This window comes from Hirundo rustica, chromosome 2 (assembly GCF_015227805.2).
Source record: "Hirundo rustica isolate bHirRus1 chromosome 2, bHirRus1.pri.v3, whole genome shotgun sequence".
Classification (NCBI taxonomy): Eukaryota; Metazoa; Chordata; class Aves; order Passeriformes; family Hirundinidae; genus Hirundo; species Hirundo rustica.
In genome coordinates, this window is record NC_053451.1 from 68,252,322 (window position 1) to 68,274,365 (window position 22,044).

General features: G+C 37.6%; 1 protein-coding gene across 10 annotated transcripts in view; it reads left to right on the forward strand.

Moving 5' to 3' along the window:
* The window catches only part of LMO7 (LIM domain 7), a 131,084-nt gene that overhangs the window by 105,445 nt on the left and 3,595 nt on the right, over positions 1-22,044 (forward strand). For 7 of the 10 annotated variants that reach the window (XM_058419503.1, XM_058419504.1, XM_058419505.1 and 4 more), the window contains 15 exons: positions 2,664-2,825; positions 4,191-4,375; positions 5,105-5,165; positions 6,176-6,232; positions 6,385-6,426; positions 8,350-8,375; positions 8,687-8,791; positions 10,578-10,670; positions 11,999-12,366; positions 14,063-14,128; positions 14,505-14,570; positions 16,284-16,336; positions 17,895-18,114; positions 19,031-19,303; positions 20,654-20,762. In XM_058419503.1, coding sequence (XP_058275486.1) covers positions 2,664-2,825; positions 4,191-4,375; positions 5,105-5,165; positions 6,176-6,232; positions 6,385-6,426; positions 8,350-8,375; positions 8,687-8,791; positions 10,578-10,670; positions 11,999-12,366; positions 14,063-14,128; positions 14,505-14,570; positions 16,284-16,336; positions 17,895-18,114; positions 19,031-19,303; positions 20,654-20,762 — 1,886 coding nt within the window. The remainder of the gene's footprint in view (positions 1-2,663; positions 2,826-4,190; positions 4,376-5,104; positions 5,166-6,175; positions 6,233-6,384; positions 6,427-8,349; positions 8,376-8,686; positions 8,792-10,577; positions 10,671-11,998; positions 12,367-14,062; positions 14,129-14,504; positions 14,571-16,283; positions 16,337-17,894; positions 18,115-19,030; positions 19,304-20,653; positions 20,763-22,044) is intronic. The other 3 variants (XM_040056155.1, XM_040056157.1, XM_040056158.1) reach the window with 1 other exon arrangement.

The following is a 22,044-nucleotide window of genomic DNA, read 5'->3' on the forward strand; positions in this document are numbered from 1 at the left end:
CTCATTTTTACAGGGGTTTTTAACATTTACAGTAAAAAATAGGTAAATAGAAAGCCTTAAAGTCATTAATCTAGACATTGTTATGCCAACTTCCCTAGTGCCATATAATCTTTATTGTTCCAGTCCTTCCTCTTTCACTTTCCCTTTACAATAATTTTTTGAGATTGTATTGATAAAGGATTGCATGTCTGATCAAACACTTGCAGTCATGTAGGACAAAGTAAATTTGACCCACATCCTTCAAGTTTTGGAGGTTTTTTCCTATCATTGAGATAGTGTTTATCTATTGTAATAACAACAGATGGGATAGGTTAGAGATTACTTAGAACATATGGAAAATGAGTATATCGTTGTTTTTGTTTTTACTGGGGACTAGTAAAAAAGAAAAGCCTTTTACCTTTAGGGAAACCTATGGAAAACTTAAATGCAGTACATATTTTATATAATGAAAACTAAATCCTCTATAGGAGTATAAAGAAATTATTGTTAATTCCTATAGTCTTGGAGGAGCTGGACAGAGAAAGACAACTGGTAGCATACAACTTTTGACACCTGAATTTCTGGCCATTCTCTATGGGCTTCTCTGGAGGTAAATTGGAGCAGAAGCCCACTGTAGGCAGCCTGGTTTGCACACTTGAGAAGCCCTTTTGTCCAGAGACTGTGGAGGAAGATCTGCTGGCAAAGTTACAGGCCAAAAATTGAGCAGTGTAAGTGGTTCTGACTATTTTAGGTCCAGATCTAGAGACTGCTGCTACTCATTTGATCTGTATGATTGGAGTATGGTCTGGATATGCCTTTCTAGTGATAGTGTAGGAAGATCTGTGCAACTTTCAACTCCTTTCCTTTCCTAAAACTAAGCTGAGGTATACTGTTCACACCTCTGGGCCCAGTCTCATCACTGAAAAATTATTTGAATAAAATGGACACAACGTTTTTTTGGTTACTGGGGGCTTATTCTGTCACAAGATAGAAATTGTGAGTTCTGGTGATGACTCTGCTGGAACCTGAAGCTTTTCCTGTACCATGATCATAATGCTTAGTCCAGATGTGGTTAAGCTGTATGATACTAAATATCAGACACGATTGCAAATGTTACATGAGGTTGTTGAAATTAGTAACTTCAGCATTAGTATCTTTGATAGTATTCTTAATAGTACCTTCCATTAACAGACTTGAAAATCCATGGTTCTTTAACACCTTCCTGACTCCTAGAGATGCATGCTTTTTTCCAGTTAAACTATTGTCCATGTTTCTTCCTACAGATGAAAAACTTTTCTTCTACAACACTGCTTAAAAGCAATTGGTACTATAATTGCAAATGAAGTTTTTAGTGCATATTTTAAGAATGATGCAGAAAGATATAATATGGAGCCATGTTCTTCTAGCAGAATAACTAGTGTAGCTTTTAAGTGAATTATGATGAATTATTATTTGGTGCAGTACTAGGAAGCATAGCATTTCTTAATTTCTTAGCTTTCTCATGTCTGAAGCCATCTGAATCTATCGTGGATGAGCTAGACTTAGAGCAGCATTTTACTAATGAGTCAAAATTCACTCAGGATGACGTATATGATGTATAAATTTTTTGGTCATACTTGTCCACATTTGTTTCTAATAATGTAGTAGGGCATTGTTCTTGGTATATTTTAAGTCAGATGTGCGGATTTCACTACTTACTTTGGAAAGTACTTCCACTGTGTAATTCGAACTTGTTTTATTAACATGAGGGTTTATTGTGCAATCCTTAACTGTATTTTTACTTGGCTTTTCTATTTTCTATTCTGCTAAGGGAATAATTCTTAATGGAAGAACCATTCATATGTCATCTGTAAAATCTTGCTTGGAGAGTCTGAGTTTCTCAGCTCATCCATTTTCTGAATTAAATAGAGAAAAAGTTTATGAACTGGTCCTCTATGTTCTCTGTCCTTAGTCTAGTGAGATTGCCTGCCAATGTGTGGCAGATGAAAAAAAGTATAAAGTACAGCCTGTCTTGCAAAATCTCAGTAGATTCAAAGTCCAGCTTGCCGTGAAGTTTGCTCTTAATAGATAAAATAAGTAGAATCCAGAGAAGTCTAGTGGGACAGTACCCGGCAATATCTTGAGTCCAATTACTAATCAATTCAAAGATAACAAACTATTCTAGCAAAGCAATAAAGCAGCACGCTCTTGTCAGCAGAGCTCGGAAAATGCAAGTGAGAATATGAGAAAGCCAGATTCAACTGGAATTAACAAAGTGCAAGCCGGTTTTCTTCAACAAATAAGAGGATTACCCAAACACTGGCTGAATTTCAGCTAATTGTTTGGTATAGACATTGTGGTGCTGCCTCTTTCACTGTCTCAGATTATAAAGGTGAGTTAGTGAAAGGAAGACTGAAAACAGAGGTGGTTTATTAAATGGGCTAGCCAGAATCGGAAGATTTACAAGTCTGGAAGACTGATTTCTTTATTGTTCCCATAAGTTCTAAATTGAAAAGCTACTTTGATACTGAGTTTGCCAAGTTTATTCTGCAGTGTAGTGAATTTTTCTAAGACTTTCTAAATATCCGCCATTAAGCATTTCTTTGAATAATTCCCCAATCCACTCTCTTCCAATCACAACTGTGATAAAAAGAAAAAATATTAATATAGAGACATAATAACATTTTTTTTTCTGTTTTCTGTAGGCAGCCCTGCAGCACTTTGTCAGCTGCATGTAGATGATGAGATAATTTCTGTCAACGGCACAAAGGTTTCACATATGGACTACAGTCAGTGGGAAGAGGCCATCAGCAGAGCACTAGAAACTGGAAACCTGGTCATGGATGTCAGACGATATGGAAAGAATGGTGAGTTGTTTCATTGGGCAGATACTGTATGCTCTGTAAGGCAAATAAGCTTTTTCTCTGCTGTACCTGACAGCTGAGAGTCCTTATTATCCTTACAGTAGTAATACGTATCTAAGTAGTTTGCCAGCATGTCTGTTGCGTTTTAACACAACTTGGCTTTTTTAACTGCTTGTGCATTAGAAATGTCTTGACAAGTAAATCTGCAAAACATTGAACTACTGATCTCATTCTTGTGTTCTGACCTGTTTCTTAGAGGGTGGACAGGTAAAAAAGTGTGCAACCAGCACAAAAAGGAATCTAACTTTTTCTTTCATGCCGTACCACAAGAATGAAGAGGGTCTGATCTCTACAGGATAATAATTTTTAAAGGCCTTCTCTCTCAGTTGCCAGCTCCCTTTCTTCAGGGAAGGAGGATTTTGGGTTCCTTTTTTCAGGGATCATTTGAAGTGAGGTATAAGCTTGTGGGTCATGTAGCACCTGAGTGTTATGATTCTGCCATTGACCCAAATATTGTGGTGCTGTAAACTCTCCAGAATGGTACTACCCATTCTGGGTAGGGAGGGTTTCCATCCTGGCTTGACAGCCTTTTAGCATGTCTTGACTTGCCTTGGTTTTAATCCGGAAACCCTTTCAAAGTTCTAGTAGAATTTTTGCAGAGTTGGAAGTGTGACCAGTAACTTCTTTCACAGTATAAATGCAAAGCATTCTTTTAGTGGGAAGCTAGGTAAATAAGTTACCATCAAACTGGGTAAAAACAGTGAGATTAGGAAGAGACAAGAAACAAATTACTTTAGAGGACCTAATACAACTGAAGAGATTAGTGGCAAAAAAACTAATTGAATAAAATTTTCAGTAGGACGGGTAGGGAGGGGAGAAACGATGGAGTATGTGAGAAGAGCATCACTTGTCTTTGCCTCATCAATTTGCTAGTTTAGTTTAGAATGCCTTTTCTGCCCCCTCTCTGTGCTTCCTGATGAGCATGGACATGAAAATGACCCTTCCCTGGATAGTGTATGAGTTTCATTGTACCTTGAGTGAGTAAAGTTGAAAGAATTTTCTCAATCCTTACTAACACTAATGAAATAGCTTCCAATGAATGCTAACTCCTCTCTAATGTTCAGCTGTTGTAGCAAATACCAGCAAAACATCTAGCGAACTTTTACCTGGCTTGTGACTAACACTTGCATTTTTGGGGAAGGCGGTCTACTATAAATGCCCTTTATCCTGTCTTCACAAATTCCACCTGATTTGTGTGTCTCCCTCTTCTGTGTGTTTTTGTGTTATTTTAATGTTTTCACTAGCTCTTGTTCTGTTCTTTGACGTTACTATCTATATTAATTTCTTGATCCTGCACATACCAAAAAGACTGGGGCAAAGACCTGCCTTCCCTGCCACATGGAAGGCATAAAATCCTCAATCTCACCAGTATGGCTACCAACATTATAGGTACATCTGAAAATAAATGGATTGATGCAACTTCAGGAGAAAAAGTTTCAAATGCTTCCACCGTATCCCCAAAAAGAGATTTCTCCACCAGCCTTCAGAGTTCTGTGAGTATGTTTTTGAAGACTCATAGGAGTTATGGGAAGGAAGGAAAAATGAAATGTCTTGATTGGAGAAGGATGGAGACAAGAACTTGTAAATCTTATATTCCTTAAGCAATACAAATACGAGTAAAGGATCCTGCATCTGAGATATGTTGCTATAGTTATGTATGTATTAAGGTAAATAAGATGTTTTCAAGACTTGCTACTGTCTATAGAGAGCACACTGGTGAATGATAAATATTGAAACGTGCATATTAAATATTGAAACATATTAAACTATCTTTTGACAAAAACTATGCATAGTGTTTATTCTTCAGTGAAGACTTTGACCTGAATCATTAGCCTAAATGGGAGTTGCAGCCCCAAAGAACAGGTGTACATGTGCTTTCAAATTACTTGTAAATAAAAACCAGCCTGCCAAGGAGCTGAAATAGGAAGATCTTGGCTTCTGGCATTTTCTTGCAAGCTAATGTTTTTTATTTCTGCAGTTCACAGCTGGTTATTGATTCCCTCAAATACATGCAGTACCTTCATTTATTTATATAAATTACACTGATAAAGTTTTAGATTGTTTTGTATCTTTCTATAAAATGTTATCAAGTGTTTTGTGATGTATAGTTCCTGTCAGGAAAAAAGCATAGTTGGATAAACTTCCACAAATCAAACGAGCCTACAACATTTATTTATTTATTTATTTATTTATTTATTTATTTATTTATTTATTTATTTCAGGATACAGAAACAAAATTGATAAATGGAATGCAAGGAGATCTTGGCTCTAATGAGCAAAGAGGTAAACTACTGTTGCTTTTTATCTGCTAATTGTGTGGTTTGCGACAAGCACGGACACTAAACCTGTAATGACTGGCAGCATTACACAGTGGGTGAAGTGAGGCCTTAACGAACCAAATGCCAGACAGATATCACAGAGATCTTGTTGGGTCCAAAATGGGTGTGGTTTGCTTCCACAGTTTGCTAGGCATTTTGAGAACTGACAACACAGCTCTAACAAAGCCCAGTCTCTGCATTACTGCTTGTAATTTTCAAGTGTGGTAGGGGTAAACAGAAGAAGGGGCATGATTTATTGTAATTGCTACTGTATTGTAAGGAGATTGAGTTAGTATGAGTATTGCCTTATTTCACTGCCCAGGAAGAGTGTGGAATACTTGGCCTTTTGTTATTTTTGCCTGCCTCTTTCAGTTGGGAGGTTCTGGGGTTAGTGGCTGTTTTCACTATTATTACTTTGCTTTTATTCCTGGAGAACAATACTGATGATTCTGATACGAATAATATTTTCATATGACGCTGTGAGCAATTTTAGCCTTACTTGACAGCAGTGAGGGAAACCAGGTACGTATGCTTCCTAATGGAACAGTAATCCTTAAGCAGGAATTTTGTATTTCATTTTAGCTTGAATACACATAGAAAGTAATAGAAAGATATCACTTGCCCTCTAGAGATGTTTTCCAGTGGTCTTGAATGGTCATTAGGCTCCTCATTCCAATTTGGCATCCCAGTCAAGGATACTTAAATTGGACAGGGAGAATCTGAGTCCAAGTTTGGCACTTGTGCTGTTTTTATAGTTGGACATTGTTACTGATAAAATGAAATCCTAATTAGTATATGATGTAACCTCCTAAGGTTTTCCTTTGTGTTTTAGGGATTTTTTGTTTTTTGGAAGTGATGTTGCAGTATGTGGGAAGTTTAACAGAAATTTCTTATCCAGTGGTTACAGTTATTTAAAAAAAAAAAAAAAAAAGGCACCTCATTGATTTGTTTGTATTCTTTGTATTTTTCAAATAGCATCTGAACCTATTTCTTTGAAAAACTTAAAAAGACGGTCACAATTTTTTGAACAAGGTAAATCAAAGAGCTAACAATTCATGTATTTCCATGAAATTGTTCCTGCTGCGCACTCTCCCTAACAAGTCTGGTGCTGGGTGCTCTACCTCTTCAGTGTTGTTTCTGTAGTTACAATGAAGCAACATCATTAATTTCCCTTCTTTCCCCAGGGTCATCAGGTTATTCTTACAATTCATGGGTCTACCTTTGTGGTAATGGGTCTTTGCGTGTTCTCTTATATCTATAGCTGTTTAAATCTCTTCTGTGTCGTTCATACCTGTTTTTTTTCCCACTTGGTAGAAGTAAGAAGGGTGGCACTGTCTGTTCAGGTTTGCTACTACCTACAAAACAAGAATAATGGTGAATATTCCAGCAGGGGTTTAGAGAAGATCTCAGAGCTGTTGATGAAGTATTTAACTCTGGATTTGAGTTGCAGCTCTGTGCTTTTGTGTAAATTGGTGTAAAAAGGCATCTGCTGGCTTTCCACTATGTGGTGATGTCACAAGATCCCGAGACCAATATAAATTTTGAATCTAATATGCGAGCATTTTTTAAAAAGGCAACAAACAAGGCACTCCATTTTGGTTTTGTAGGTTGCTTTTCAGCATTTTGCATGTCACAGCTCACATACTTCCACTAATGTTGTATGTCTTATGCTGTCTTCAGGCTATATATGCCTTGCTGTTTTGCTGTAGCCTGAAAGAGTGAAATTCTGGCCTGCTGGAAACTCGCTTGTTATGCCAATGATTTAAGTGGGGCCAGGATTTTGCTCTTAGTGGACATGATTTCTGGGTTTTGCCAGAAGCAATATGAGAAGTGCCACAGCATATATCTGTGTTTGTGGTTCTGTTTGCTTTTAAATGCTTCTGCTATATCTGCAATATAGTGGTATTTTGTGGTTGGTTGTTTGTTGGTGTTGGGGTTTTTTTTTGTTTGATTTTTATTTTATGGCTGGCAGAAATTTGTTTTTTCTTTTAATTATTTTTATAAAAATATTTGAGGTATTTCACTTGTGCTTGAGGTGGAGGACAAGGTTGTATTTCTTGAGTGCGTGTTCAGTACAGCTTGTTAATTTTAAACTTTTGACACTTTAGCTTTGCAATTACATGAAGATTCCTGTGGAGTTCAGCATAAGCTTACAGGGGTGAGAGAAGAGGGAAGTAAAACTAGGTGCTGTCTATGCTTCCCTTTAACATCTCCTGGTACAATTGCAATAGATTAAGCTGATTGCCTAGTTTTCACTGTGGCTGTTGTGATCTGACAGTGAAGACAAAATTGTATATATATGGAACGGATGCTAACCTGTGACTCATTAGAGACTTTTGTATCCTAAATTTCATCTTTATTCTGCTTCATATGATTATACCTCAGAATACTGTTGAATTTTTTTCTTTTAAGCTTTTTTTTTTTTTTTTTTAACTGCAGTTTGGACAGCTAGGTAACAAGTACGCTGTCAACAAACAAAAATAGTGAGGGTGCTTAAGAAATGATTACACTTAAATTTGTGTTTCTCCCCATTTTCTCAACTTTTAATAAATTAGCATAGTACACATCTCTCTAATAATCATCTTGACACTGGATGGTTAAGGCCAAGTGTGATAGCCTCAAATAGCAAAAGGTGTGTGATGAATGGTGAGAAGTTCACTGAATTCAAGTATGCTTTTGGAAGTAGGAAAGAAGGAAAGTTGGAGAGCAGAAATACATGGTTTTGTGGTAGAGAAGTAGCCAGTGGATGCCAGTTGCTCTTAATCCATGCCAAGGGCAGTAGATGAATAGCTTCTCTACCCTTGTGCAGTATTCCGGGTATTGGTCATGCTAAACAGCTGGGTTTCACAATAATAATAGGAGAGGTATAGTAAAGAACTTCTGTGTTGTTACAGTGGGAGATGTACTGCTAATTCAAGCAATAGCTGATGGCACTTGTAAGCATGCAAAGCTTTGAAACAATTGTGCACATTAGTTAAAAGCACCTGATAAATTCTGCCCTCGAGAAAGTTCAGCAGGGCAAATGCAAGCATGTTTTACTAAGGAAGAAAAACTTAGTCTGAAGCTCAGACTTGCCACAGTTACACAAGTCTTGCAGCAGTTATGTATGGGTTTAATGATTTCTCTTTTTTGCCTTCCAAATCTCCCAGGAGGCCCAGAGCCTGCAATGCCTGATGTAAGTACTATTTGCGAACTACTAGTTGGTTGTATAATCCCAGTCTTTTCAAGAAGCTCTCTGCTTTCTGTTGTTTTTCATACTGCTTTACAATTTTGATCAAATCTGAGAGTACTGGCTAAGATTTCCTTTGTCAAGGCTTGGTTGCTTTCTGTCTGTTTGAAGAAAAGGCTAATTTATGTCCTTGTCACTATAAAGCTCTAGTGTTGGTAATGGCTTCTATTTCTCACTCTAAAAAAATATGTTCTAAAATGTAGAGTGTTGTTTACATGGAAAGAGGATAATATGATTCAATTCCTGTGCTGTGTTAGCTCCCAGTCCCATCCATCAGTGCTCCTAGTCGTCGGGTTTGGGATCAAGAGGAAGAGCGAAAGCGACAGGAAAAATGGCAAAAAGAGCAGGACCGCTTGTTGCAGGTATAATTAACTTTCATAACCATGGGCTGTCAATCCTCTATGTGTAGCAACAAGAAAAGAAAAGTAGCACGTGGCTTCTGCAATTCGTCTTACTGATGGCCTGGGGAGACTCTCAGGTGCCTTTTCTGGCCTGCACAGTTGCAGACATTCAGAAAAGAGAGGACAGTGCTTTAGTGAGCTTCATAAAATCAAACACACAATGTGTATTCACTACAGCCAGAAGTGCCTGATCTTCCAGGGCTGGTACATTCTTAATGACAACAGAATTTAGAGGCTAAGTGAGGAACTAAGGGGTCTTCACTTTTGAATATGAAATGCATTTTTTTCCCCTTAAGGAAATTGCCTCTAGCCTGAGTTTTACCTTCAATTAGCAAAATACTGCCTTGTATTCATATATGAAGAGGAGGCAGACACTACCTTAGGTGCTTGCCAGAATCCTGTCATTTAACAATCAGCGAATCAGTCGGAATCAAGCTGGTTCCCAGAACCTCTGAGTCAGAAAGCTGGACCTGCTAATGCACGACCACCTTGATAACCAGTAGCCAGAGCTGGAGGGGGGTGTTGCAGAGGGAAGTGGCATTTTTGTTGTCTTAGGAAAGCACAAAAAACCCGAGCATACATTTCTGAAAAAAACTCAGCTCTTATGGTTAAAGTGTAAGCACATTCAACTGTGTTCAGCAAGATACATCTCTGCAAATTAAATTGAAGTTTGTTGTCTGAAGTCTGATGACTAGGAGAGACATCAGTAAATATCATTTATTCTGCATAAGCCCTCTTCGGCTGTATTCAGCAGAAAACTGTGATGTCAAAGCACAAGCAAGGAACCTCTCTTGCTTTTTGAATGTTTCATCTGTTGTTGTTCCTTGTAGCTTGCAAACTCTGCAGGGCAGCAGCTGTACCTTCCTACACTTACCTGTGGTCTCTGTTATGGTTGGGATGTTCCATTTGGTGCCTGAAGAGATGGCTTTAAAGAGTGTAAACCTTGGCTTCCCTTTCTTGGAAGCTGACTTAGCCATCTGCCATCACTTCTCTTTGTTTCTCCTTCTTTAGTCCTGAAGTGGTAAATTTAACCAAAGTAATAATGATCTGTCTCTTCCTCATGATCCTAGTAATGAATTTTCAAATAACAAAAAAAAGAAGCAAAGTCTTTCTTTGCTTTTTTCCAGCATCTTAGAAGGAATACTTTTAACATGCTTAAATATATTGCTTTTCCCAAGATAAAAGTGGTGACTGACAAAACCACCAAAACCCTTACCATGTGCTTTGAGAAATGCTTAAAGACAGTATATTGATTTCATACCAAATCTAGTCAAAAGACAAATTTCAAAGTCCAGAAACTGGGTTTTGTTTAAGATAATGTTTCAAAAGAATGAGAGGTCTTGCTCACTATTTCACTTAGCGATCTCTTTATATTTACCATATTAATGTGCCAAACTCCAAGTTAAATACAACCACTCTATTTTTCTATAAATACCATAGATAGCTGGGGTTTCTTTGTTCAAATGGTAACTAAACTGGAGTACAGGAACTATGAGGTTGGCTTTTGTGAGACTTAGTGGGTAATAAGCCTGGAGATGCAAAAATCAATTACAGAACTCATTTGGATTGTATTTTAGCCAGGACTTAATTTGTGGCAGACTTAATGTTCTCGTGGAGCTCAGGGATTTTTTTTGTCTGGTCTGTTTGGCCTGTTAAAAAACACATTAAATTCCACTGTACATTTTAGTGAAAATTAAAATATACCATGTTTCTTACTTGCGTGTTTAACTTCAATCTAACCTAACAGGAGAAATACCAACGAGAACAAGAGAAACTGAGAGAAGAATGGCTACGAGCTAAGCAAGAAGCAGAAAAAGAGAGCTCCAAGTATTTTAATGAGGTAGGCTGTGAAAAAAGCTTTGCTGACTAGTTTCATGAGGGCTTTTTTTCCCTTATATTAGATGCATACAAGCAGGCAAATAATTAGGTTTTTTATGTCATTTGTCTTCTTATTTTGGAAAACAGACTGTTCATGACTTGGTAGAAGAAAGAGATGGCAAAAATGGGATAGAAAGAGCAGGTGGGATGAATTGAGACATGTTGAATTTGTGTCTCTTCCTAATATGCTGGTTAGGTAACATGAAAAATGTTGGCAAAAAGTCACATCATATCTTAATTATTGTGATCATAAATGGTCACTTTTGTTGTTTATTTACCATGCTGCTACTTCAATACTTTATCAGGAAGCATGTTCGTGAGTTTCTGGCTTGTTACTGGTAGATGGTTCATCTGATAAATTTGCATACCAAATCAACTGTAGATTTCCAGTTATATATTTTAAAACACTGAGTTTATGTAGTTTCTGTAGATGCTGACTTCTGTGGCTGTTGTTTACAGGAAGATGAGCAAGTTTATTCCTGAGTATGAGAACTGTCTGAGGTATCTCTTCTTTACTGCTAAGTGAGTGCTGCTTCAGGCATCCAAGCTAGATCAGTTGTGTTTACAGTCATGAATAAGTAGACCATAATTTAAGGCTTAGAACTTTAATAAGAAAGCTTTTTGAGATGTTAGAGGACTTTGTTGTACAAGAATGTAAACCATTTCGTATTTTTTCTGTCATTAGAGGTTTTGATGGGCCCATAAACATGATTTTTTTTCCTGTAACTGGAATATCTTTTGACCACTGAAAGGCCTTTTCTCATTTTTGAGAGAAGAGTCATAGAGTGATAGGTCTGAGGCTTGACTTTGAAATGGTAGGAGAATGGAAGAGAGTGGGAGATGCCTCCAAATGAGGATTCATGTGAAATTCATGGTTCTGATATAGATTGCAGTATATCTTTCTGTATACACTCTTAAGTAGGTCTTGGGTTTCTAAGTCAAAACAGTAGGGAGAAATGCTGAGTATCATGGAAGGGTTTGTTTTCCACGGGCATTTAAGTGGGGAAGGGATGGCTGGACATATAAGTGATACTTTCGAGAGCAGAATGTTTCACATTCTGTGGCCACGCTGCCTGTGGTGCTTGCTAAGGCTGGTGTGTGGATTAAAGCTCTTGAGTTAGGAGAACGTGAAACCAAACTGTGTCCTGCATCTTGCACTAGAAATCCTGGGGATGATTTTTATACATTCTTACCTTACAGAATAAATTACCTTTTCTGAGTGAGCAATCTATTTAAAAACCAGGTTCCTTTCCTAAAAACAGGATTTTTTTTTTCTTCTCTTTGCTACAGGAGCAGACTGTTCTGACCCTAAATACATCTGTCACTTCTCAGGCTCCACCTGTGTCCAGCTGGAGAGCAAGCCCTGAACCAAATGCTCCTGTGGAGCCAGAACGAGATGGAGAAAACGAGCTGGCAGCAAACTTGCTGCACGAGGAAGAAGGAAGGAGGAGGCTTCAGGAGGAACGGAGGATCCAGGAAGAAGCAGCCAGGCATTTTGAGCAAGAACGGGAACTCCAAGAGCTGGAGCTCGAGAGACAGCGTAAAGAGAGGGAGCAGCAATACGCCGAGGAGCAGAGGAGGCAGGCAGAGATGGAGGAGCAGAGGCGGCAGGCAGAAAGGCAAAGGGAGGTGTCAGCAGAGGTGCCTCAGTACCAAAGGTGTGTGCTTATGCTAGGATGCACTTTCTCTTCCTTCTCATCCTTCTAGGATGTATTTTCTCTTCTTTCTGCAAATTCTGATCAGTTTCTAATGGGGCTGTGTCTGTCCTGAACATATAAGGATGTTCATGTAAGATTCATGCTGCAATCAGTAGGTGCAGAATACCACACAATAGTCTTTCTCTCCAAAGACAGAAGGATCAGGTGTAACACGAAGTCCTTCCCCAAGAATAAAGTGCTATATTAGTGCTATATTACTTCAGCTGGGTTTTTTAATGGGATGTGTAAATACAGTAATTACAGCCAAATGAAAGATGATCTGAAGGACTTAATGAGAATTTTTTTTAAGAATTGTGCATAAGCCTGTAAATTGAGAGCCAGTGACTCAACATACAAGGCTTCCAGAAGAAATACCAAGTTAACATTTTCCAACAAATGTGTGACTGATTTTTCCAGATTTCTCTCTCATTTTAATTCAACAGTGTAACAATAAAGCTTAATTGCAATTTAACTACTAGGTTAATTTGTCAATGAGGGATATCATGGTATATGAGTGAACTTTATGGCTTACATATAACTGTTAGAAATATCCACACTGTAGATATATATTTTTTCCTCCCATTACATTCTTCAGCACCTTGATTTAAAAAACATGCAAATCCCCACCTATCAGTTCCCAAGTTTGTGTTCTCGCCCAGAAATTTTCAGACTACTGTTACAGGAGATTAATCTGTTTGAAACTGATTAAACCAGTAACTTCTCCTGGTTTTGTCTGCATTTACCTTTCTGCCTCGTGTGTGACTTGTGGTTTCTCTTGAGGTTTTTCTTCTTTTCTTATGTAAGTAGTAAGGGATGATTGAAGAGAACACATGACATCAAGCTAAGTCTTAGGAGAAAGTAATATGGTTAAAAAACCTGCATATATTTGCAGAAGAAGTTGTAAGAACCAGATTTACTTTAGTTTAATCCAAATGACTGCTGCTTGGTATGCCTGCTGAGCAAAGCAGAGACACAATGCTACAATGGCTGAACAGGTTCTTCCTGGCAGCAGAGCCAGGGTAATGTTACAATTTTAGCTTGTCCCAGTTGCAAGATAATAGGACTTTGTGCAGTAACTTATTAAGCTGCTGTAATATCTGCATATCTAAATCCCTGGCACATTCTTTAGTCCATGGGGATTTCACTGCTTCTGAGGTTGCTGCCAAAGGATATGTTTTGCTGAACATGGGTGGTTTTGCTTAAGAGTAAAGGAGCAAGTTCAGTGAAACCGGGCTTTAAAATATCTGGTGTTAAATATTTGCTATAAGATGATATCCAAAGACAGGATATGAAATCTGAAATGTTATATAAACACCTGCAAAGGTATGATACTTGCTGTAAAGTGTACTGAGAGAGAGGACAGGCAGCTTAGGAGTGTTTTCTGTGGAACTTTGTGAGTTTATAAACTGTACCTGTACACTCTTCTAGAATAAAAATATAAGTTTTAGAGAACTGCTGTGCTGGGACAAAATTTTCCTCCTGGCTTTGAAATGAATGAGATAATCACTGTTGTATAGTGGTAATTTTTGCAGCACCTTAGTCTTTGGGATTATTTTAACACATCTGAAATTTCTCAGTTTTCACTGGGGATACTTACTGTTTGCTCAATTTCTAGAATTTTTGTTTAATATGTATTTTATCTTTATTTTGCTTCTAGACATTACGAGCGCTATGAAGTATCTAAAACAATAGAGGATCGAGCTGGCCATCCTCTCATTGACAGGTAATAAGAAATTGAGTCAATATGTAGTTGAAACATCTTTAGCAATAGCCATTCTGGCATGCTCATGTTTGGATTCCATGTGACTTCACAAAAATGTAATTTCAGGCCATTTTTCTGACAACTTGTCTTTTTCTGCCTTCCTTTGTCAGTTGTATTTCTGACTGTCAAATTAAGACTCTTTAGAACTTTAACTGTTTGGGGGGTTTAATTTAAACTATTTTTTTCCCCTTAAGGATCTATTTTGAATAATTCCCTTAGGAACTAAGGAATTTTATGTCTATGTATGTCTTAGTTCCCTTAGGAACAAAGGAACTTTATGTATATCTTTCTCTGTGTATGAAAATAATACTTTTTTTTTTTTTTTTTTCCCCAATAGACATTATGAGCGTTATGAAGTTTCTAAAACAATTGAGGAGCAACCTGGCCAGTCATTTGCTGACAGGTATGTCTGATATTGAATCTCAATACTGACTGTAACATCACCATTTTTTTGTAAGAAAACTTTTAAAATTCTGATAGACTTCAGTCATAGCAGCTGAATGCGTATGTTGGATTGCTGCCGTGTTTTGCCGTTTTTGTGGCATGTTTTCATATTGAAAAAACAAGCGGTCAAACTTTTGTCCAATTACACACTGTGTTGTAAGCAACAGTTACTCAATGGGATTCTGTGGGGAGAAACAAAACTGTGAGGAGGTAAATATGTGGGTGGTACTAAACTTACGTGGCTGGAAAACAATTTCAGATATCTTGTGGTTGTGTCATAGTGTGCTCTACAAACTAAGGTGCAGTCATCCCGATCGGGGTTGTGCAACTTGAGAGAGTAAACAAGAAGGGAAGTAAGAAGCAGAGCAGCATATTTATCAGGGAGATAGTGAATGTTGCTCTTGTAATTTACACAAGTTATTTTTAAGTTACAATCTCTTGCTTTACAAATCAAGCCTTTGTTTTGCATCGCATCTTGCAGTAGCTCTGCAAGATGAGTTCTGCTATGTATTTGATCACTTTCCATAGTTTAAGTGAGCTTACCTCTCTTGTATAAAGAAGAACTGCAAAAATTACAAGATAAAATTAATGGATCTGTTACTAATGGAAGATCTAGATCAAACTTCAGAAGGAGCATGTGCTATATAGTTACATCTTGGATATATGTGTGAGGAGGACGCTGCTTTTTTTCTTCACTACAGGCAGCTGTGAAACTGTTGCATCTTCTTAAATAGATAATAAAATAGGTCCACACTAGAGGACAGACTGTAAGAACTTAAGGAGGCAAGATGTGATGGAGTTTATGCTTCATTTTTCTCCAGATAAAGGACAAGACTCCTTCAAAACACATCTCTGCAGCCAATGCTGGACATGTATACAAATTACTGTAGCAGTTTCAAGCTAGGACAAAGCAAAGGATTTCTTTTTAAATCCTTTCTTTGTGAGTTATTTCAAACTAAAAATTGGCTGTACTATTTGAGACTAATGATACAGCACAGAGGTATTGCAGAAGCTCCTGCTCTGTACTGTCAGAAAACCAACTTTTGCCATTTGTCTTCTTGTTCATGACATTTGTTGAATGCCATTTCTTGGCTGAAATTCATTAAAATTTATTCTGCTCGGTAATCAGTGAACAATATTTTTTTTATTAAAAAAAAAAATACATGCAGGTTTTGAGGAGGTATTTTGTTTACAGTCTACTAACAGTAGTAGTGTGAACTGTGTAAAATCACACAGTGCTGAAGTGTGATTTAAGTTTCTCATATAGTCAAATCAATTGTAAATCTGCTCTGAAAGTTCTTGCTTCTTTGTCAAACTGTAGTCTTCATAAAGCTTCTACAGGAAAGGACTTGGGTTTTTACATGCTTTTGTTGAAACAAGTACAATGATCAGTTCCTAATACCTGAAGCACTGACTTTCAGTACAAAATTTTAACTTTTAATTGGTGATTATCTATTGATATTGAAATATTGACATATTTTTTTCCTAGTACCCTCTTGGTCTTTAGTTATTTTTTGCCTCTTGTTTTAAATAGAGCATAAGTTGTTGATGGGAGGAATGGTGAAAAAAACAAAAAAAAGAGGACTGATTCTATCATCTGCAATGATAAGAGCTTTGACTGTAATGAGGTCTTGTTATTAAGACAGAGAAATGAATGTTTTTATATCCTTAGGAATAAGTCAAAGTCAACTACAGAACTGAATGAATTCAACAGAGTCAGAAATGGTAAGTAATGTAAAATTTCCATTATATTTAATTTTTTTTGGAAGGTAGGGAGGGAGGAGAGTAGGAAGAAAAAAAAAAAGTGTACATACAGTCATCCTAAGAAAATTAATTTTTAGAGTGCTTTATGATAGCTGCATTGTAAATTAATACTATGTCCCAATTTAATGAACTTTCAACGGCAAGAAAAAAAATCATACAGTCAATGTAAAAGCCAAGGACAAATATGATTAACAACTCTTTTGAAGACAGTGATTACGAATGGCTCTTAGATGCCTAAATTTTAATGACTGATTTTTACAGGAGATAAAATCAATCATGCAGTTATATCATTGAAGATATGTGTAGTTTTGATACATGGACTCTATCAACAACAACAAAAAAAGCTGCACATACCAAGATGATGAATGTATTTAATACAACTTTTTGTCTCCTTAATTTCAGTTAGTGTAGTAATAACAGGAAGAAGTCAGCTCTCAATATGTCCAATAGTTTGGTTCCTGGACTCCAGTTCAGTTATATGACTTTGGTTTTATTAGAGGAATAATGTGCTAAGCAAACAAACCAATTTTATAAATATGTTACAGTCAAAAATGCCTGCAAGATACTTCTGTGTCTAAAATATGGTTAAAAAGTGTAATAACAAGTAATCAAAGAAAAGTAGATGTATTTGGGGGTATATTGCAGATTTAAAACATTGTTTTCATACATTAAAGGACTATCATTGAAATGAAAGTGAAACTTCCACAGTATTTTATAATGGTAATCTATACCAATAAATCCAAGAGCAAATCTATAGTCAGAGCAGCATTTAAAAAGAATGAAATTCCAATTGAATGGCTTATTGCTGAGTAATTTTCTTAATTATTCTTACTACAAAGGATAGGTACTGGATCTAGGAAATAAAAAATTGCTGCCTTCTGATATGTCAACACCTATTGGAGAAAGATTGCTTATTTGTTTCCCCTTCCAAATTTTCAAAGACCACCTATACCATAAATTTAATTTCAACTCATTAGTTAACACATAATCCAAATATCTGAAAGATTTCCCTCTCCCCTTTATATCTGTATAAAGCAGTGTGAAGCAGTATGTTTAGTGTCTTGAAGAAAGAAAGAAATTCTTGTAAACAGAGACAATTTGCAGAAGAAAAGAGTATGAACTCTTAAAGAGAAAGAATTTATTCCATTATTTAACTATGTATTTTACACATGGTTCCGTTTGTATTGGAGGAAGAGTCCAAATTATGACACTAAAAGAAGTGATACCCTTTTAGAAAGAGTGGTGTGTACATAGAAATGTCTGTGTATATACACTTAGAAAGTGGAGGAAAATGTATTTAAGTTAAGCATTATATAAAAGGCTACATAAATGGAAATACAAACAAACAAATTAATAATGTATTGACAAGTTTTACCTGGCTGTAAAAGGGAACAGGGGTAACTTGTGAATGGAGTGATGAACAATAGTTCTTGGAATTATAGCCAGAGTGCTGACAGGATGATAACTGCTTTTTTGCCTTGAGGTATCTAGCTGATGTTGGCACATATTGTCTGCACAGGTACCCAGAGCAAATATTCAGAGAGGTCGTGGAACTTGGGTGAGTCGCAGAAGAAGTCTCAGAAGGAGCAAAACCTGTCTGCAGCAGAGTTGGAGAGACAGCAAATCCTTCAGGAAATGAGAAAGAGAACATCTCTACACACGGACAGCAGCTGGATTAGGCAGCGCAGTGCCAGCATACATAAGGAGCCTGTTAGTCTGTACAGCAGTAGTATGAGGAGGTAGGAATCACATTAAAAATTAACTCTGTCTCTCATCAGACATTTTTCTTTGGCTATTCTGAACTTCAGCTCGTATTGCAGAGCATAGAAACAGAGTCTGTGAAATGCAGTAAGGTAGACTGCATAGCAGCACAGATAGAAGAAATAAGCTGTAATTCAGCTGGGATTGAATGGGGTGTTTTGCAAGTAAAGAATGTGGATGTGACCTGTAAATAACTCAGCTGCTTATTTCTTGGTTGGTATAGCAGCAATGGAAATCAATAGTGTGGCTTGTCATTGACATACGTGCTTAAGAATTTCAGCATGGCAGCCTGTTTTGGAAATGAATTATTGTGGCTAAGGAAAAGAAGTATACCTTTTTCAGCACAGAAATACGTCATAAAGTTTGGATACTTTATTTTTGCTTTATTTAATGTATGAATGTCGGATTTGTCACTTGGGAAACAGCTGAGTTATCAGTCAGGAGAGTGTTTGGGTATTGGGCCAACACCTTGTACCTGGGTGATGCTCTCCAGTCTGGGTGGATTGTTATTTTCCATCTTGTATCCCTTGGAGAAAACATAAACAAAGCTGGTATCTGCGGTCTGTTGCTGTACTGTGGGTTTTGATACAGTTCACCCTGATAAGGCTGCAGTGAAGTGTTTTGCTTTTATTAAGTAGCTGTTAAGTGCCACCTCTTTTGCCTCACCTGTTTTTTCCCTTGAGAACTACGGCTAGACATAAAGAGTAATTTGATACTCATACATTTTAAGTCAGTACATCACGAATACTGCTCAGAGTGATCAAACAAATGTATTCATTCTAGAAAGTATTAAAAATGCAAGGATAATGACTTGCTCTTAAAAAATCAGCAAATAGCTCTGTTGTTCCATCCGTACTGCCATTTACATTTGAGATGCTTGTATCTCCGTTACAGAGGGGAGTCTTTGGACAACCTTGATTCTTCAGGATTGAGGTCGTGGAGGCACCACTCATGGCTGAACCAGTCTGCATCCTCTTCATCTCTATCTTCTAGTCAAGATTTTAGTCGGCCGGTGTCCACTTCCAACCGAGCCTACATGTGCACTCCTTCCTCCAGCAAAGCACCTCCTGTGGCCACCTCTGCAAGAGCCCCCTCCACATCCCAGACAGCTCCCCAGGCTCAGTCTCCCCTCTCTGCTTCCCAGTCAGCGTCCCAGACACGCGGCAGGTGAGCGGGTGCCCTTTTTCTGGGAAGGGAAAAATGTTGGGCAGCACTAAAGAACAGACTTTGTGTATATGCTGGGTTTACAGCAGTATTCTTGCCCATAGCATTGATTAACAAGTACCTGGAGTTTTCTAGCTGGAGGGGACAGTGGAAGTATGGGCTGCCATTATCTCTCTACCCCAGTCACTCAGAAAGTTCTCTAGGTTTTTCATCACTGCTTGACACTGGTTAAAAAAAACAAAGGAACTTGAATAATCAATCTGCTGTCCCTGAGCTGTGTGTTGGTTACCAAAATGATTAGCAAAATGCATCAGTTCCAGATGGCATTTCTGACATTTATTTTTCTTGGTTTGTTTTAACGAAAGATTCCTGAAACCCACACTTTATGACCCTGATCTTGGTCTTTCCTCCTCACTTCCTGGCATGTGGTCAATATCATCTTGAGGAGTACTCAGGAATGCTCATAACCCATGACCCTGGAGAATTACAGAGTAGGATGTTGATTTTAATCTCAGAAGAGAGAGCAAGAATTGCAACATATTTTGAAACAAAAATGGAATTCAGCTGTGGTAGGGTAGATAACTCTGCTGTTTTATGTACTTGAAACATTTTAAAAATACCTTGGAATAGTACTCCAGAGAATCATCCCACACAGAATTACATGTGTTATATATAACAGTGAACACTACTTCACTAGTTCTTACACTTTCGGGCACTTAGTGATAAATTGACTTCTTCTTCTTCTTTTCTTTTTTTTTTTTTTAAAGCTAATCTTTTACATTCTTGATGATGTAAGGAAATTCCCTTCTTAACTATCTTTGCTTATCTTGTTCTCACTTCCATTTGCTAACACCTTGGTAGATCTATGGAATCTGACCTCTGTATGGCTCATGTTCAAAGAGTTAACATAATATTTTATGTTCAGGACCAGCCTTCTTTTATCTAACAAGGTGCAGATGGTTGGAAAGGGTGCTTGCTAAAACTTAGCCTTCTGGGTAGTTCCCCACAATTAAGAAGGCAGGAGCACAAAACCTGTGTACTTACACTCCAAACTTAGGAGTACACTTTTTATTTGTAGAAGGTATTTTATATAATGAAATATGTGCCAAGAATGTGACAGAATTTCTTAACTTGTTCCTATGTAAATTTGATCTATATTGTAACACTTCAGCTTTCCATGGCTTTCAGATCTACTCTAAATAATACTAATTTTGTTTACTTTCCCCAAGCAGCCTAATAGTCCAGTTTTTACCCATGTGTTCTTTTTTTTTTAATCACACAAAGTATTGATAACTCTTTTTTGTCTTTTAAACATTTTCAAGCTGGTTTTAAGGTTTTTCATTCTATATTTAGGTCAGTCAGTGGGAAGAAAATCTGTTCATACTGTAATAACACTCTGGGCAAAGGAGCAGCCATGATCATTGAGTCTCTTGGTCTTTGTTATCATTTACATTGCTTTAAGGTGAGAGCTGGGAGTCACATCGTGAAGGAGCAGGAACTAATCAGGAGCACGCATGGCTACTCAGTGTTATGCTCACAGGGGTTCTTACTAATCACCTGCTTTGTGTTCTCCTCTTGACAGCGTGGTGCATGCATATTTCCATGAGGCAGTCCCATTTGCAGGCATCTAGCACTCAATGCTAGAAGTGTTTCTTAAATGCTGGAGCTAACAAGTAGGACTTTGATAAGTAAGATGAGCACATTGACTGTGAGATCAAAGATTTCCTTCTTCAAATAGGTGACAAATTATCAGAAAATATTGAACCACTTCTCCCAGAGATAGCAGCTCCTCTTAAAAAAAAAAAAAAAAAAATCTCAGCGTGGATCCTGGCCACTGAATCATTTAAGATAACCCATTCTTTCTAAGCTAACCTTAGCAGAGAGTGTTCATGTGTTTTCCAAGTGAAGGCATGTTGGCAGAGTTCAACATGGCAGAATAAAACCCAGAATAAAACCAAAAGGTCTCCTTATTGCTACTCAGCCCTAGTCACAAACTAAGTGTACTAGCTCATGCCCAGCACTGTGACCTAGACGTACTTACGTGATTTCCAATCAGCTTGGGGCATTTGCAGAGCTGAAAGAATAAATATTTGCCTGCAAAAGACAGCAAAGCAGTCCTGTTCCCCTGCCCTTAGACTACATGTGGAATTAGACTATGACTTGGAGGTGCTGTTGGACCCTACTTCTTCCCTGACTTCAAGAAAGAGATTTCTGTGTCTAGTTCAGAGCACTTGCTTTCTGTGCCCAGCTCAAGTGCATCACCTACAGTATTACAAGGGATTGACTCCAGGCTCTTCGTGGTCCTGCCTACCTGAGCAGGCGGGACAGGACTAATCCATAGTGATCAGTTGCCATTCCCTTTTCTGCACAACATGTATCCTTGCGTGAGACAATCCACCTGTAGCTCATAACCTACACAAGAAAATGCCAAGTTTCTGTTTTTCAGATTTCTGGAAATTAATGAGCTGTTGAACAGACTGCCATCCAAAAGATTCATTACTTGGTTAAGCAGGGAAACGATCTGTCCTGTAAATTCAGGAAGGGGAGTATTATGTTTTGGATTACATTCCTTCCAGATGTGGTCCTTATTCACAGCAAGTACCTGTTTAGCTACCATAGCTAAATAGTTTAGTGTTAGCATGGTAGCTGTCAAGTCTCTTATGTGTTAATGCAATAAAAATTAAATCAGCCCCGTCTCTCCAAATCAGAACTTGTTTCAATGATGCAAACCCAGGATATTGGGA